This window comes from Thermothelomyces thermophilus, chromosome 1 (genome assembly GCF_000226095.1).
Source record: "Thermothelomyces thermophilus ATCC 42464 chromosome 1, complete sequence".
Taxonomy (NCBI): domain Eukaryota; kingdom Fungi; phylum Ascomycota; class Sordariomycetes; order Sordariales; family Chaetomiaceae; genus Thermothelomyces; species Thermothelomyces thermophilus.
Window position 1 is genome coordinate 1,843,347 of NC_016472.1, and position 13,364 is coordinate 1,856,710.

General features: G+C 55.5%; 6 protein-coding genes across 6 annotated transcripts; 1 reads left to right on the forward strand and 5 right to left on the reverse strand.

Moving 5' to 3' along the window:
- Nucleotides 1-43: 43 nt before the first annotated feature.
- MYCTH_2294897 (uncharacterized protein) lies at nt 44-2,336 on the reverse strand. The gene is made up of 3 exons (XM_003658696.1): nt 2,029-2,336; nt 948-1,461; nt 44-788 (listed from the first exon to the last, which is right to left on the reverse strand). The coding sequence occupies exons 1-3, from the start codon at nt 2,165-2,167 to the stop codon at nt 140-142; spliced, it is 1,302 nt and encodes a 433-aa protein (XP_003658744.1). The 5' UTR covers nt 2,168-2,336; the 3' UTR covers nt 44-139.
- A 586-nt stretch (nt 2,337-2,922) lies between these two features.
- On the reverse strand, nt 2,923-5,484 carry MYCTH_2141489 (uncharacterized protein; the record flags this gene model as incomplete). Its single annotated transcript, XM_003658697.1, has 7 exons — nt 2,923-3,352; nt 3,411-3,484; nt 3,548-3,700; nt 3,764-3,788; nt 3,853-4,047; nt 4,107-4,204; nt 4,270-5,484. The coding sequence occupies 7 exons, from the start codon at nt 5,482-5,484 to the stop codon at nt 2,959-2,961; spliced, it is 2,154 nt and encodes a 717-aa protein (XP_003658745.1). The 3' UTR covers nt 2,923-2,958.
- Nucleotides 5,485-6,539: 1,055 nt separating this feature from the next.
- Nucleotides 6,540-7,587, reverse strand: MYCTH_41855 (uncharacterized protein; the record flags this gene model as incomplete). Its single annotated transcript, XM_003658698.1, has 4 exons — nt 6,540-6,731; nt 6,788-6,921; nt 6,993-7,103; nt 7,428-7,587. 4 exons carry the CDS (start codon nt 7,585-7,587, stop codon nt 6,540-6,542), a joined length of 597 nt encoding a protein of 198 aa, XP_003658746.1.
- Nucleotides 7,588-10,048: 2,461 nt separating this feature from the next.
- MYCTH_2313405 (uncharacterized protein) lies at nt 10,049-11,100 on the reverse strand. The gene is made up of 4 exons (XM_003658699.1): nt 11,004-11,100; nt 10,859-10,949; nt 10,494-10,686; nt 10,049-10,422 (listed from the first exon to the last, which is right to left on the reverse strand). Exons 1-4 carry the CDS (start codon nt 11,038-11,040, stop codon nt 10,390-10,392), a joined length of 354 nt encoding a protein of 117 aa, XP_003658747.1. The 5' UTR covers nt 11,041-11,100; the 3' UTR covers nt 10,049-10,389.
- A 224-nt stretch (nt 11,101-11,324) lies between these two features.
- On the forward strand, nt 11,325-11,629 carry MYCTH_98929 (uncharacterized protein; the record flags this gene model as incomplete). The annotated part of the gene is made up of 2 exons (XM_003658700.1): nt 11,325-11,358; nt 11,421-11,629. The coding sequence occupies 2 exons, from the start codon at nt 11,325-11,327 to the stop codon at nt 11,627-11,629; spliced, it is 243 nt and encodes an 80-aa protein (XP_003658748.1).
- A 267-nt stretch (nt 11,630-11,896) lies between these two features.
- Nucleotides 11,897-12,759, reverse strand: MYCTH_2114422 (uncharacterized protein; the record flags this gene model as incomplete). Its single annotated transcript, XM_003658701.1, has 4 exons — nt 11,897-12,090; nt 12,166-12,187; nt 12,329-12,424; nt 12,739-12,759. The coding sequence occupies 4 exons, from the start codon at nt 12,757-12,759 to the stop codon at nt 11,897-11,899; spliced, it is 333 nt and encodes a 110-aa protein (XP_003658749.1).
- Nucleotides 12,760-13,364: the final 605 nt, after the last annotated feature.

A 13,364-nucleotide genomic window follows, 5' to 3' on the forward strand; every position in this document is an offset into this window, starting at 1 on the left:
TGTCCGGGCGTCTCGATGAGAAGAACACCCCTTATATCGCAAACTTACTACCCTGGTCCGACCCGACCTAACTTGTTTCCAGTCCTTCGCTATAGCGCAGAGTGGAAAAGAGAGAAAGAAAACAAAGAAATCAAAAGCCCTACGTAGGAGTGCCCAGAACCCGGCCGACGGCGCTCTCGAACGAGGCCCGGTCGATGAGGGCGCCAAAGTGCGGGCATCGGACGGCGCCGGCGAGCTCCCGCTTGAGAGCGTCCAGGACGGCGCGGTCGGCTAGACGGGCGACACCAAAGCGCCCCGCCAGCTCGAACCAGGCCTGAACCGGTGCCAGCTCCGCGCTGTCGGGCACCAGCGAAGACGCGAGGCCGCGCAAGGAGCGCAGCGTCAGCGTCGTCGTCGTCCACGAGAGGCCCGCGTCGCCATCGCCGTCACTGCCACTACCCTTTTCGTTCGGCATGCCGTCGGCTGTTGCGGGTTGGGTTAGCGTGGTCGTCATGTTCGTCGCCGTCGTCCTCGCCGCCGTCGTTGCCGCTGCTGCTGTTGCTGGTGTTGTTGTTGCTGGTGATGCTTGTGGGATGGGACACATGACGGGCGGCGGCCCCGGGTTGGGGAACAGCGCGCAGTCAGTGCGGGCGACGGCATCAAAGATATGCTCGGGAGCGTTGCGCAGCGCCACGCTCGTAGCCATGAGCGTGTGACCGCTCTCTTCGAACCCGAATATGGGAGTCGAGGCGTCGATGTTGGGGTCGTACAGGCATGGGAGGAAGTGGGCTCGGCAGATGTGTTCGAGGCTGATTGCTTGTTTAGCCCGGCGCATAGCATGGTTCTGAGATGATAGGGAGGTGATAGAGAGGGAGAGGCGGGGGGGGATGGAGTGGGAGAGACGGGGAGCGAGCGAGAGAGAGAGAGAGAGGGAGACAGAGAGAGCGCATGTGCATGGCGAGACTTACGCGAGTATAAAGTTGATCGCCGCTTGGGTCTGGGCAGGCGTCAGATCGGGGAAGTCGCCGGCGTCTGGCGGGGAGGTCCTCTGAGAGGCAGGCTGATGTGGGTTGCATGAGGGTGACGGGCTGCTGACGTAGAAGGCTGGCGCATTCAAGACCTCATCGAAGCCCAGGGCGATGGTGACGGTGCCAGATTCCTGTAGCAGGCCGCTGCTGAGCTGGGACGGCTGGGGCATCTCGTTCCAGAGAGCTACTCCTTGGTCCAGCGACATGGGCGACGGGCCCTTGCCCACAGTCTGCAACAGCTGCTCTCTCAGGATCTTGTTCTCATTGAGGAGGGCCCTCGTGTCTTGCTCGGCCGCCTCGATCATGTCGCGGATGCGGGCGATGTCCTTCTCGAGATGCCGGACATAGTCGGCCTTACGCTGCCGGTGCTGAGTCTGGGCTCGCCGGACCTGAGCCCGCCTTCTCTGGGCCTTGTCCAAGGTCGGGTTCCCTGATGCTGTTGCATCTTGATTGCCTACTCCGCGTCTGCCCTTAGCCTTCAAGTGCATTGGACCGGGACGGCGAAGGGGACGGTAACAAAGAAAGAGAGTGAAAGAGAGAGGGAGGGGGAAAGGAAGAGACGGGAGAGGGATCAAGGAGCCAAAATGGAAACCACGAAACCCGGTCCTTCCACACATATCCAAAGCAGCAACCGCCGCTGCTCATCGGACCCCAAGATCTCCGCTGCCATCAAGGTAGGTCAAGGTAGGCACCCTCAAACTATCAATCCGCCTACCCGGCCCCCTCACTCTGCGTGAGGACCCTGAGGACCGGGCCCCGCGCAGAACTGCTACCAACCACATACCACACTGCAGCTGGTTGGTGTCTCATGATGCCGGCGTGACAAATCTTTTTATTGCCACAACCGGGCCGTGCCGCCAAGCCATACTGCATTGGTTCCCGCGCAAGGAAAATAAACAGAGAAATTTAAAATAACAAAAGGAGCAGAAACCCGTATTGCCCAGATCCGTCTTACATACAGACAATGTGAAGCCCGGCAGAGAAAGAGAGAGAGAGCGAGGGCAGAGAGCGTTCAACTTACCTGACGAATCATTGTTCTTGCTCTTGCTCTTACCGGAGTTGCTTTCAACAAACCGGAACCTTTTCAAGCCCAGAACCTCGGCGGACTTCTTCCAGAAGCCCGAAAACGATGGCCGACTTTGTTGACCAGCATCGGCCATTCTGCATGTTTTGCTTCCTCTTCCTTCGTCTCTTCTTCGTTTCCCCCAAACTCGCCTTGTTCAATGGCTCTCGCTGGCTTCGGAATTTGTCGTTTCAAATTTCCACATTCGCCACAGTCCCAGGAAGTCCCCAATGCAGATTCTTACTTACCCCGTAGCGATGCTAAAGCAGCCATTGCTGGGATCAGGTGCGATGCGGGTCTAGAACGGTTATAAGCCACCTTTCCAGCGTTTCCGCAACAGGCCGCCTTCACAATCAGGATTAACAACGCCAAAGAAAAATATCAAGACGGCGTCGAGACAAACAAAGGAAGGGCTATGTGTCAGCACCCACCCATGGCTTCACGGCAATTTTGGTTATAGTTGTCCAATAAGCGTATGTACATATACATACCTAGTCAAGCCTATCCGAGCTCGCTCTCATTAGCCGTTTCCAATGCCGCAAACACCCGCGCTGCGCGCAACACTGTAATGCTCGAAGATCCACGAACTATCCGTACTGCGGCCAGCCTTCGTCATACCACGGTTGAGTCTCATCTCTCTCATTCATCCTATCATCTAACTATCAGCCCGTCTGATTTCTTTTTTGCCCCACCTTCGCAACATGTATGTAACCAGCCATGACGCCGACAGAAGATGCTCGATATTTTTCCCAGACCCCAACACCGATGCCACAAAATGTCCTACCCGACACCCTCTCCCTCCCTGACACAAACATTCCTTGGCTCTGAAAATGGATAAAAAAAGAGAAATAAAAAAAATCCTTGACGAAAAGTCAGCAAACTTTCGTCTCAATCATACCCCTCGCCGCCCTCCTCGTCAGTTGCCGTATCCTCCTGAAAACTGCTCACCACTCCCCCATCACCCCTGATCCCTTCCTCAAAGTCGCTGTCGTCCTGCTCGTCTTCATCATTCTCACCATCCTCGTCATCATCGTCAACGTCCCCGTCTTCATCGCGATCCAGCAGCGCCATCGGCCGCCACGCGACATAGCTATTCTCCAGGTCCAGCCACCGTTTCGCGACGGGCAACTGGAACGGGTCAAAGGGGAAGCACGCCTCGAGGTGCGTCCACTTCTCGTCGTCAAACTCGAGGCCGGTATCGCGGAGCGCACCGCCTGTCGCGTAGCTGCCCGTGAAAAATTGCGAGAGGTGCACGGATTTGTTCTTCTCGATCTGTGGATAGCTGCCGAGATTGTCAGCGGTGTCCTCAATGGGGCAAGAGAGGTGGAAAGAAGACTAACATGTAGATGAGCCGGAGGTGGTGGGCAAGACGGGCAAATTCGTCAACAATGATCGGGGAGCAACATTTCAGAGGCTTCATGAGAAAACTGGTTAGTAGTGTCGAGATTAGCAGAGGGGTGCATATGGACGGGCTTACATTGAGTTTGCTGCCAATGTTGGCCTGCAGTCGTGACCTCAACCCCGTCATCCAGGGCAAGTCTCGGCCAATGAATGACGCCGGATCGTCCCAATCAAGGTTGGAAGGGAGCAGGTCCTGGTCGATCAAGTCGCGCCAGCGGAAGCAGAAGATCTGGAAACGAGGTCAGCATATGGCGGGTTTGAAGAAAACCTCGTGAACAAAATGGCTACTCACGTAGAGCAAGCCTTGGAAGTACGCACTGGTGGGGGTTATTAGCATTCAGGAACTCCGCCACGAAGCGCTTCTTCTGCAATGGGACTCACTAGTACTGGCTATAGCGCCTCACATCCGGCCCGCGGCAGCTGGTATGGACGGCGCGGTAGTGGTCCATGTAGTCGAGAAACGTCTGCGTGATCATCTTCACCTGATCACTCTGAACACGCGCTCCGCGCGCGGTGAAGCTTGCCAAATACGCAACCGCGGCCTGCTTGACGACCGGTGGGCGGTTTGATTCAAAGCTGGAGAGGGTTAACACTTCGGCATCCAAACAAGGAACTGCCGGTCGGGAGAGGCTTACGCAAGATTGAACAGCGTTCCAATAAACATCTCCATAAGCTGGGTGGACTTCATGGAGAACTTGAAGAGCAGATACTGAGTGTGGCGCGACTTGAGATGCTGCACAGTTCATCAGACTCCGCGTTTTTTTGAAATCGTGTTTTCCCTCCCGGCGAAGGACATACCGGCAGGATGACGTTTGAAAAGTCGCTTAACAAGTCCTGGAACGCCTCGATTGCGTCAGGGCTGTCCGGATCCTCAAAGACCGGATTGTAGATCGAGAAGAGCAGGTCGAGGATGGCGTCCATCGTCTCCAACTTGCTCTTGATCATGAGCACGCGCTTGGCCTGCTCATTGAGGCCATCATCGTCACTCAATACCGAATCGGCATCGCTATCGTCGTCCTCGTCCTCATTCTTGGCATCCGGAGCCTCAAGCTGGCGCAACACCGCTCGGGTAGTCTCGTCGTCGTCGTTCTCCAGATCGAGCGACATCTCTACATCCAGTTTGACCAGCCGCGAGAGAATCAGCTCCATGATATCCCGTTCAAGCTCGGGCCTGGCAGCCTTGAGTCGCAGAAGGTGGTCAATGTACTCCATGTGGACCGCCTTGGATGCCTCGGTGTACGGGAACTTGGTCGAGACTAGGTTGAGGATCAGGTGTTGGCCCGCCGGGAACAGCTCCAGGAGGTACTTCAACCCGATATGCAGCCACTTCCTCTTCGTTTCCGGATCGACGGGCGCAAAACCGCGAACGCTCGAGGTGTGCCGCGTCTCGGTGAACTTGTCGACCATCATTGTGAGCACCTGGGTGAAGAGCGAGCCCTGCACGGACGAGAGCGCAGCCAACAGCTGGATGTAGGCCCGCGCAAAGTTCTCATCCCGCTCCAGCCAGCTGCAGCGCAGCACACTCCGGAGCAAGCCGGAACACGACCGGCCAAGCAGCGGCGCATACCCCGTCAGCGCCACGACGTAAACTATCAGATCATGCGGTTTTGCTGCTCCCGCTTCCTCCTCTTCTTCGTCCTCCTCGTCCTCGTCCTCGTCCTCATCATCATCGTCCACCCGACGACGCTTCTTGGGAGTCGGCGAGAAAATCTCCTTCAGATTGTCATAGTCCTCATCGTCGCCGCGACTGTGACCCTCGAGCGCCTGCTTCACTTCCTTCTTCGCGTCTTCCAAGCTCTTGCCACTAATCTCCTTCACGATGTTCAGATCTTCGTTAAAAACGACCGTCTTCTTTTGTCGCTTGGTGGGCGGCTCATCCTCATCTGCATCCTCCAAGTTCTCAGATCGTGATCGAGTGCCCAGGACTGAAGTAGGTTTCCGAAGGATCGGTTTTATTGGAGAGGAGTTGACGGTCGGCGCAGGACTGCGCGCGACGGATGATAGGGTGGTCATAACGGGGTTGCTAATCGCTCTTTTCGCCAGCCGCTAGACAAGGTCCAGGAAGGATCGTGGCAGCGGCCGCCCCGTCCGGCAGAATCGGAAGCAGGAGTCGAGAGAGAGAGAGAGAGAGAGAACCGAAGGGATTGTGGAAAGTCAAAGTTGCTAAGGTGTTGTTGGCTGGTGGTGTGGCGATCTTGCGAAAAACAGCCGGTCGGACATAACTGTTTACACCGTACTCCCTCGACGAAGAAAAGGATGAGAAAGAGGAAGAAGGAAATCCAGCTGCTGGTCAAGCCCGCAGTCTGGTATGCCGTTGGTGAGCTTTCTGCCGCTCTATATCTGTATCCACTTCATTGAAGGAAAAAAAGTTGACCTGAATTTTGGAGCAGTGAGCGTTTCCCCGCGTAAGGCACGTGCACGGTGGGGAGCGGTACATACATACCTACCTGCTTGAGAAGGCGGTCAGTCGAACGTCACCAACAGTAGCTGAGTGTTGATTGGCTCAAGTTTCAAGGTGGGGATTATCAGGGTCGGGCCTGAAGCACGACTAGAACTGCGAAGAGCCTCGGAGCAATTTTATAGGTAAAAGAGGAATAACGTGCGATAGTCGCGGATGATCTGCGATAGGTAGAGAGCGTGTTAGATAACGGCAGGTTATGATCCGATAACGCCGTGATTCTAGGTTGTTTTACAAAGCCAGCCCGGACGCACAACTACTGGTACTGCTCTCCCTTGTCACTCTGCACACGTTGGGAAATATCAAATTACCTTATCCAATACCTCAGGAGGCTGAGCCGTCGAAAAGGTGCTGTAACGCCAAAGAGATTACACCTCAATACCAGATATAAGTCGTAAAACGAGACGTTCTGCCTCTGTTTCCCGTCCTGAGTTGCCCCCAATTCATACCCAAACTAATCCAGTGACGCAGCATCAGCATCGCCTCAGCTTAAAAAAAGAACACTGCGAACCCTGGACCCCCTGTACTTATACATTCGCGAAACAATGAGCCAAATTAGGAACGGCCGGTTAGGTGAGCGACAGCCTTGTGCAGCACCGGAAGGAGAGGGTCAATATTCGGTTCCGGTACCGTTATGGCCGGGCTGAGCGCCGTAGAGGTTGTAGCTCTGAGTATCCCCGCCTTCTTGCTGGCCAGGGAGGCCGGCGCCAAAACCACCAGCAGGGTTTGAGCCGCCAGTAGCGCCATAGCCTTGGCTGCTCGGCCTGTTCTGTTGGTTCTCGCCCCGGTTGGACTGGGATTGCTATGGACAGAAATCAGCATACCAACCTCGGAAGAGCAAGGAAACAAAAGGAGCACACATACCTCCCGGTACTTTGACAGGTAGATCTTGAGGGCCTCTGCGTAGTTTTCAAAACCGAGAGAGCTCATGGCGAAGAGGATATCCTCGCCGTTCACCGTTTTCCTCTTCTCCTGCTGGCACTTCTCAGAAGCTGCAATATGGAGCTCATATTAGCCGGCCTTGGCCCACACCGCGAGTCTCAACGGCTCCGCGAAGTCTCACCTTCACTGGTAATGAACGAGATGAACTCGCTGACACACTCCTGCATGCACTCCTTTGCCTCCTTGGCAATCTTGGCATTCTCGGGGAGCGCCGTCTTCATGATACGGGCCACTGGTGCAAAGTTGCGAATGTTAGCATCGTAGACATCGCTCTTGGCTGCCTTGGACGATAATGAGGAGGAGTAGGAGCCGCAAGGCGGTTGCGGTGAATCAGGCGGCGAATGGCCCGACATGGGACATGGAGCGGCGGCGGTTAGTTGCGCGCGCGCGGTCGTCTGATAGGCAGGACAGAGACGGCGCCAGTCAAGGAGGGTTTCGTCGCCATGCAAGCTGAGCGCAAGCGTTGAGGTGAAAGGGCCGCCACCACAAGCGCACGCGAATCATGGCCGAGTGGAAGCACCAGAGAAGCATCGAAGAAAAGGGCAACTTGACATACCATTGGCTATGGGTAGCCACCGATCCTGCTCTTTAACCTCGAACTCGTAGCCGAGCCCGGTCGAGTGTGGGTCCTGAGGGTCGTTCATTTGTCCTTCGTCGTCACCCGACGGTGCACCTTGTTCGACATCCTTTGGATTGGATTGGGGAGAGTCGGACATATTTGGCTACCTGCAGCGGCTGCTGGCTTCTTGTAAATTCCTTGGACTGCCAGCTCGTACAGCTAGTAGACTGAGTGATGTGTCGTTGGACACGTTGCAGGGTTGTAGGGCTTGCGGCCTGCTCGCTCTGGCGGCTTGACCTGCAAGAGCTGCGTCAAGCGGTACCTCTCTGCCTGCCCCAGGCGTGCTCTGACTGGCTCTTCCGCCCGATTTTCAGGCTGTAACAAGCAAGGACTGGAAGCCTTAGGGGGCTTGGAGGCAAGGTGGGGTGGAGATAGGGAAAGCGGGGGGGCCCAGGAGGGGTGGCAATGACGACCGGCAAGGAGACCGAGACTGGCTGGGCCGGCACCGATGGGGCTCTCGTGGGGTGAGCCGGACTGGTGGGTTGGTGGGCAGGTGCAAGGGTGTGTGGGATGCGACAGCAGCTCGAAGTGTCTCCCCGCTACCCGCTCGATCTCTTCTGCTGCGGGAGTATCTGGAACCCGAGATAGAAGGTAGGGTCGACGAGGCAGGGCACCGAGTCTGGGCAAGTGGATGAACGGCTTGCTGTGTTCCGTACCGCCAGCTCGAACGCACGTAGTTTCTCCCTGTGCTAAGGTCCAGCGGTTACACCGGACTGGCGCTGCGATAGCCGGTTGGTTGAGTGCGTCCGGCACGGGTCAGAACGGTTGCGGATTTCGGGGTGGACAAGAGATTGGCGGTGCTTCCACGGCCTTGATTGCGTGATTCGTGGGATCACTGCAGAGTCTTGTCAGAAACCGGTGCTATGCCCACGGGGGGTAGTGGGTTCGCAAAGTGCCCGGGCGACTAGGAAGCGGAGTCCAGCAGGCAGTAGTGCGGTGCTCGCTACCGACGGCGCGATGCAAGACGATGCGCTCCGCTGCGCTGCCATGCCATTGTGCTCATGGCTACCAAACTTACCTGTGGTCTCCGTACCCGATACCGTGGCGCGGGAACAGTCAACTGGAATTGTCCTGTCTGTTGCTGGTCTAGCCTCGGTGTAATGTGCTACCAGTGAGCGGTGTCTGAGCTGGCCGCGAACCTAGTGTCGGCTTGCGATGCAAGACGCTGCAGCTCACGCGTGGGGTTGTCGCGGTTGGAGGATGAAGTCGGGTGAAGAGAACGCGCACGGGAGAAGCGGGTCTTACCTGGCCATGACAGCGCGCCCCACCGCCAAGATGGCGCTTCGGTCTGGGTAGCTGCACTTGGTAACGAAGTACCATATACTTTCCAGGTTGTTTCCCGACCCATCCACAAGACACAAAAAAGGCCGTCACGCATTCGCTGTCGAACATTGGCTCTCTTTGATAAAGGCTTTTTAATGGCAGTATATCTTCTAGCGGTCTGTTTGAGACCCGGCGTTCTTCACACAGGTCGTCGGCTGCACTAGGTTTACATGTGTCGGGGGTTAGCAGCGACATGCAGCCTAAATTTTGAGACAAAAGCACTGGGCATCACATATCGCTTGGGTCAGCATTTGGACTTTAGGGCAGCATTCATAGGGTACAGTGTACTTCAAGATCAGCAGATCAACCACGGCGGACAAAACGAAGAGCCATCGGAGAAGACTCAAGTGCGGTTAGCTTGCTGCAGGGCAGGAATTGTTGCATCCATCCTGGTTAATTCACTCGTTACTATAGAGCGGTGAATGCATTTCCGTCGGTACCTTAAGCCATGCGAGTGCGTAGAATCCAGGCGAACCGCGGGTTATGTGGAGGCCAGGCCACACCACCACTGCCACAGCAGATAAATCTCCCAGAATCGGAGATCATATCCAAGCCTCGTTGTAACGATGCCGTAGGTGTGGTGTGCAAAAGGATCTCTTGGCGTTTCCATGTCGGGAGAACTCGATCTAGAGGTGCTGGGAGAGAACAGTGGATGATTCGACAATTGCTGTTGCCAGGAAATGCCTTATGCAGGCCGGCACATATACTACACACTGCTGGTACACGAGCCTAATGGATGCAAGAGACGCAGGCGACGCGGATTGGGCTGAAAGGCTAGGTAGGTGGGCTGAGGGCCGAGGGCCTGGGTGCTATGAGTTTCCCCTCGCCGTAATGGATTGACAAATGTGAGTGGCCGGGTGCTTAAATGCCCCGTTTCGGGCCAATGATGTAATTCCGAGATCGATCAAAAGACCTCATTGGTGATAAAAACCGCCGTTCTTTGGAAAAGATGGGAAATCCGCGTCTCGATCAGTCGTTGCTTCGTAACCTTGGCGGAGAGAGCTGCCAGACATACAAAACCCGGGAGAGGCCAACCTCTGCGTGGATGGGCACGGAAGCCGCATATGGAGCCCTATCCGCGTAACCGTCATGGTTGTCGAGCTCCATGGGCCCGTCTCTCTGCTCACCCCACCTCGAGATTCCCTACCCAATCCCATCGCAGCCCAACCGGGTGGCCTGGGAGCCTGTTGGGCATCGTAACAACCTCCGCCGCTAGGCTGCAACTGGACAGCAAGCTTGTACAACTCAGCACACCTTCGGAGTAAAAGGGAACAACTATTCTACATGTCGTCAACCTCCGCAGGCATATTGCATTTTCTTCATGGTGGCCTGTGGCCGGGTTCCCTTCCCGTGCGCAACTGCTTGAGGAAGCAAGGGGTGTGACATGGCGTCGCAGAAGAAAAGGGAGAAGGGGGGGGAGGGGAACAAGTCCGTCTCTGCATGGGGCGTCACCCCAAGATGCTGTTTTGCCAGCCCGACTTGAGCAAGTCAACACGCCCTCGAGTTCTTTCGGTCTTGTGACGATGACATGGCCTTTATGGTGTCACCTCAAATCCTCCACCGCGCGGCTGCACCTTCATGACTGCACAACCTGGACATTGTTCTTTTTCTGCGAGGGGAAGTCAGTCATGGCAGTACAACAGGGCAATCCAGGCCCAAATGGGAAGCGTGTCCGCGTACCTTCCACCTGTCAAGCTCATCCTGCTTGGCCTTGTACTGCTTGACGAGATCATCCAGGACCTTCTTCAGCCCTTCGGCATTCGTTCGGAGAGCGGGGATCACATCCTTGACGGTTCGCTCCACGAGAACACCATTGATCATGCGGAAGCATTTGCGATCACCGGGAAGGGGTTCCAACGTTTCAAGAACGAGTCTGCCGCCGCGGTTAGCGATGAGCGGTGAGAAAGTGCGGAGTCAAGCGGTGTGATAGGGGTCAGGGCATGCAAAGCGTGGAACGACTCTCGGAACCCAGAATAGACTGAACCGGCGCTGGTTTCCTGCAAGAGCGCAAGAAAGGGGACGGGGGGGGGGGGTGGGTGTCTGACTTATGCTCTTCGGCTTCCTGCTCGACATCGCCAATTTTCTGAGCGATCTGCTGTAGAGTATTCTTGTAAGTGGTGTATTGCACTTGGAGGTCTGTAGAAAGAGTTAGGATCACGACCTATCGGTGCTTCTCAAACGTCATCTAACCTTGTTGCCTCTTAGCTGCCGCTGTCTGAGATGCCATGGCTGATGTGGGGAGTCAAGGAAACACAGCTGTCGTTTCGAGATTTGACATTTGGGATCGTTCAACATACATGCCCCGCTGATGGCCTGGCGGGGTTCGATATGGTATGTATCTCCAGGCTTTGTTGGCCCCTGCGGGTTTGTGGGCCAATCCATTCCCGGACAGCGCTTGGCTGGTCAGAGCGCATCAGTTCCACTCGAAATCTCAAAGTTCGCGACGGAACTGTCTGGTACGAACCGTCCCGATAAATCGACGCCCCGCGTGCTCTCAACTGTTGACCGACAATGCATCCTTTACTCTTCACTAAAGACAACGCTGGTGAGAGAGATTTCTGTTTATCTGGGAGCATCGCAGTCTCCTGACGCAGCTACGGGCTACAGGGTGCGAGCAGTTGATGGCGGCGCTCGAGGAGTGCCATGCGAAGGGGTTCATATGGAAAGCGGCGGGCATGTGCAACGATGCCAAACAACAACTCACTGAATGCCTTCGAGCCGAGCGGTTGAAGAATCAGAGCCTGAATCGGAACAGCGTCCAGGACAAACGATCCAAGATACGACAAAAGTGGAAAGAAATCGACGAGAATTCATAGACCCCATCGGCACGGTTTCCCGGGCATACATTCTTGCCGACCTGCCATGGCCGGCAAGTGGGCGATGAACTCGAGAAAACACGAGAAGGCAACACGATACATCTCAAGGGCCAGGTCGCGACGCATGGTTGGTTGTACGATATGACAAGCTCAGAAAGTGGCGACGATGGTGTATAGTATGGGAGGTGGAAAAAGCGCGCATGTCTTTGGGTTGTAACATTATGATATTTGTTGTCCATCCCGAGCACCAGACATCTGTCGACTCGCCTACAACCCCCGTCGGAAGGCATCGCCAAACGTAACCAGCCCGTACGCCGCAAGCAAGGAGAGCACAATGGGCACGGGCTTTCGGAGCCGGATTGCCCTGGGAAACGCAGAACCGCCGAGGACAATGGACGCGAGAAGACTCAGCTCGACGCCATAGGGCTCGCCATTACTGATGCGGTAGCCGCCCAGTCCGTCTGGTTGGGTGAGGATCAGTTATTGTTGCTCTAAACACGATCATGAGGAGTTGGGAAGGTAGAGATATAACCTACAGAGAAAACCCACTGCTGTTCCCTACCAACGCTGTCAGCCTACTCGCGCCGGATAAACTGTTCCACGAGCAGTTTGGGAGATAGCTCGCAGTCGCGGAAGCACATGGATCTGCCTAGACGTGTTGCGTATCGCGGGAAACGGGAGTACGGATTGTTTACTTACTGCGATCAAGCTGGGTCGGCTTCGAGTGCGGGCGTATCCGACAGCTCCGCCGGTGGCTGTCAGCGCCGCGAGGACGTACGACGGAAGTTCGAGGCCCTGCAACAACGTTAGCGTCCCAAACTGTTCAAGTGAGCTGTGGGATGCTGGTACCATATTGATGCGCAATTGTGGCTTTAGTTGCTGTAGTGGTGTCGTTCTCGGTCAGGCCGCTGGTCTTGATGCGTTCGTAGCTCCTCCGAGGTTCCCATCATCGGTCCAGCTTAGCTAATCCGAGCTGCAATGCCAAGCCGGTGATGTGGGGTCGTTCTTCCATTTCGTCATACGGGGGAACCGGCATGTCTCCATTCACAGTACGGATAACACGACGGAGTAATAAGAGAACGCAAAGTTACCTAGGCACTTTACCTTACCCAAAGAGCGACTTCAGCCATTCCAAGTACATCGCGTAAGGTACGGAGCGCCTGATACCTTAGCTGCCAGGTATGCTACTCAGTATGTGTGATTCAAAAATTGATCAACTGGTATAAGAAGTGTCGAGTTCTGCAGCACTTGCCGTAACACCTGGGCAAGTGGCACAATCTCACGCTCGTCCGTGCTACGAGCTTTCCGCTCTTCGGCCAGGGTCTGCTGGGGAACAAAGTAATGGCGGGGCACCCTACGCAGCACCCATAACTGCGATTCCAAAATACTGCAATCCACTCAGAGCAACAATGGTAACGGGAGGACATTGAGACAGCTTGGGGATTGAGTTCCTCAAGGCTTTGCCAGACGCCGGCAGAGATACATGCTCCCAGCGAAAAGTTCACAACCTTGGTAATGTCGTTTTGGCTAGTATCGGAGTGTGTCGGAACTGAAAGGGACTTTAAACGCACTGCCACCAGGCTATGCTCCTAGCTGGCCGAAACCATTTCAACACTCGACATCAACGTTGTATAGTGAAAACCCCACGGGGGAAAAAAACCAATACAAGCTTTTGACAATCTCCCTGGCTGACAGCTTCTCAAGGGGGGAGCGGCTTGGGAGCGTACTGTATAAT

Coding starts and splice junctions, on each gene's coding strand:
- MYCTH_2294897 (XM_003658696.1), bottom strand. CDS start 2,167: ATGGCCGATGCTGGTCAACAAAGTCGGCCATCGTTTTCGGGCTTCTGG. Junction 1,462..2,028: donor CAAGAACAATGATTCGTCAG/GTAAGTTGAACG, acceptor GACGCGGAGTAG/GCAATCAAGATGCAACAGCA. Junction 789..947: donor GCGATCAACTTTATACTCGC/GTAAGTCTCGCC, acceptor ACAAGCAATCAG/CCTCGAACACATCTGCCGAG.
- MYCTH_2313405 (XM_003658699.1), bottom strand. CDS start 11,040: ATGGCATCTCAGACAGCGGCAGCTAAGAGGCAACAAG. Junction 10,687..10,858: donor CAGGAAGCCGAAGAGCATAA/GTCAGACACCCA, acceptor CCGCGGCGGCAG/ACTCGTTCTTGAAACGTTGG. Junction 10,423..10,493: donor ATGAGCTTGACAGGTGGAAG/GTACGCGGACAC, acceptor TTCCCCTCGCAG/AAAAAGAACAATGTCCAGGT.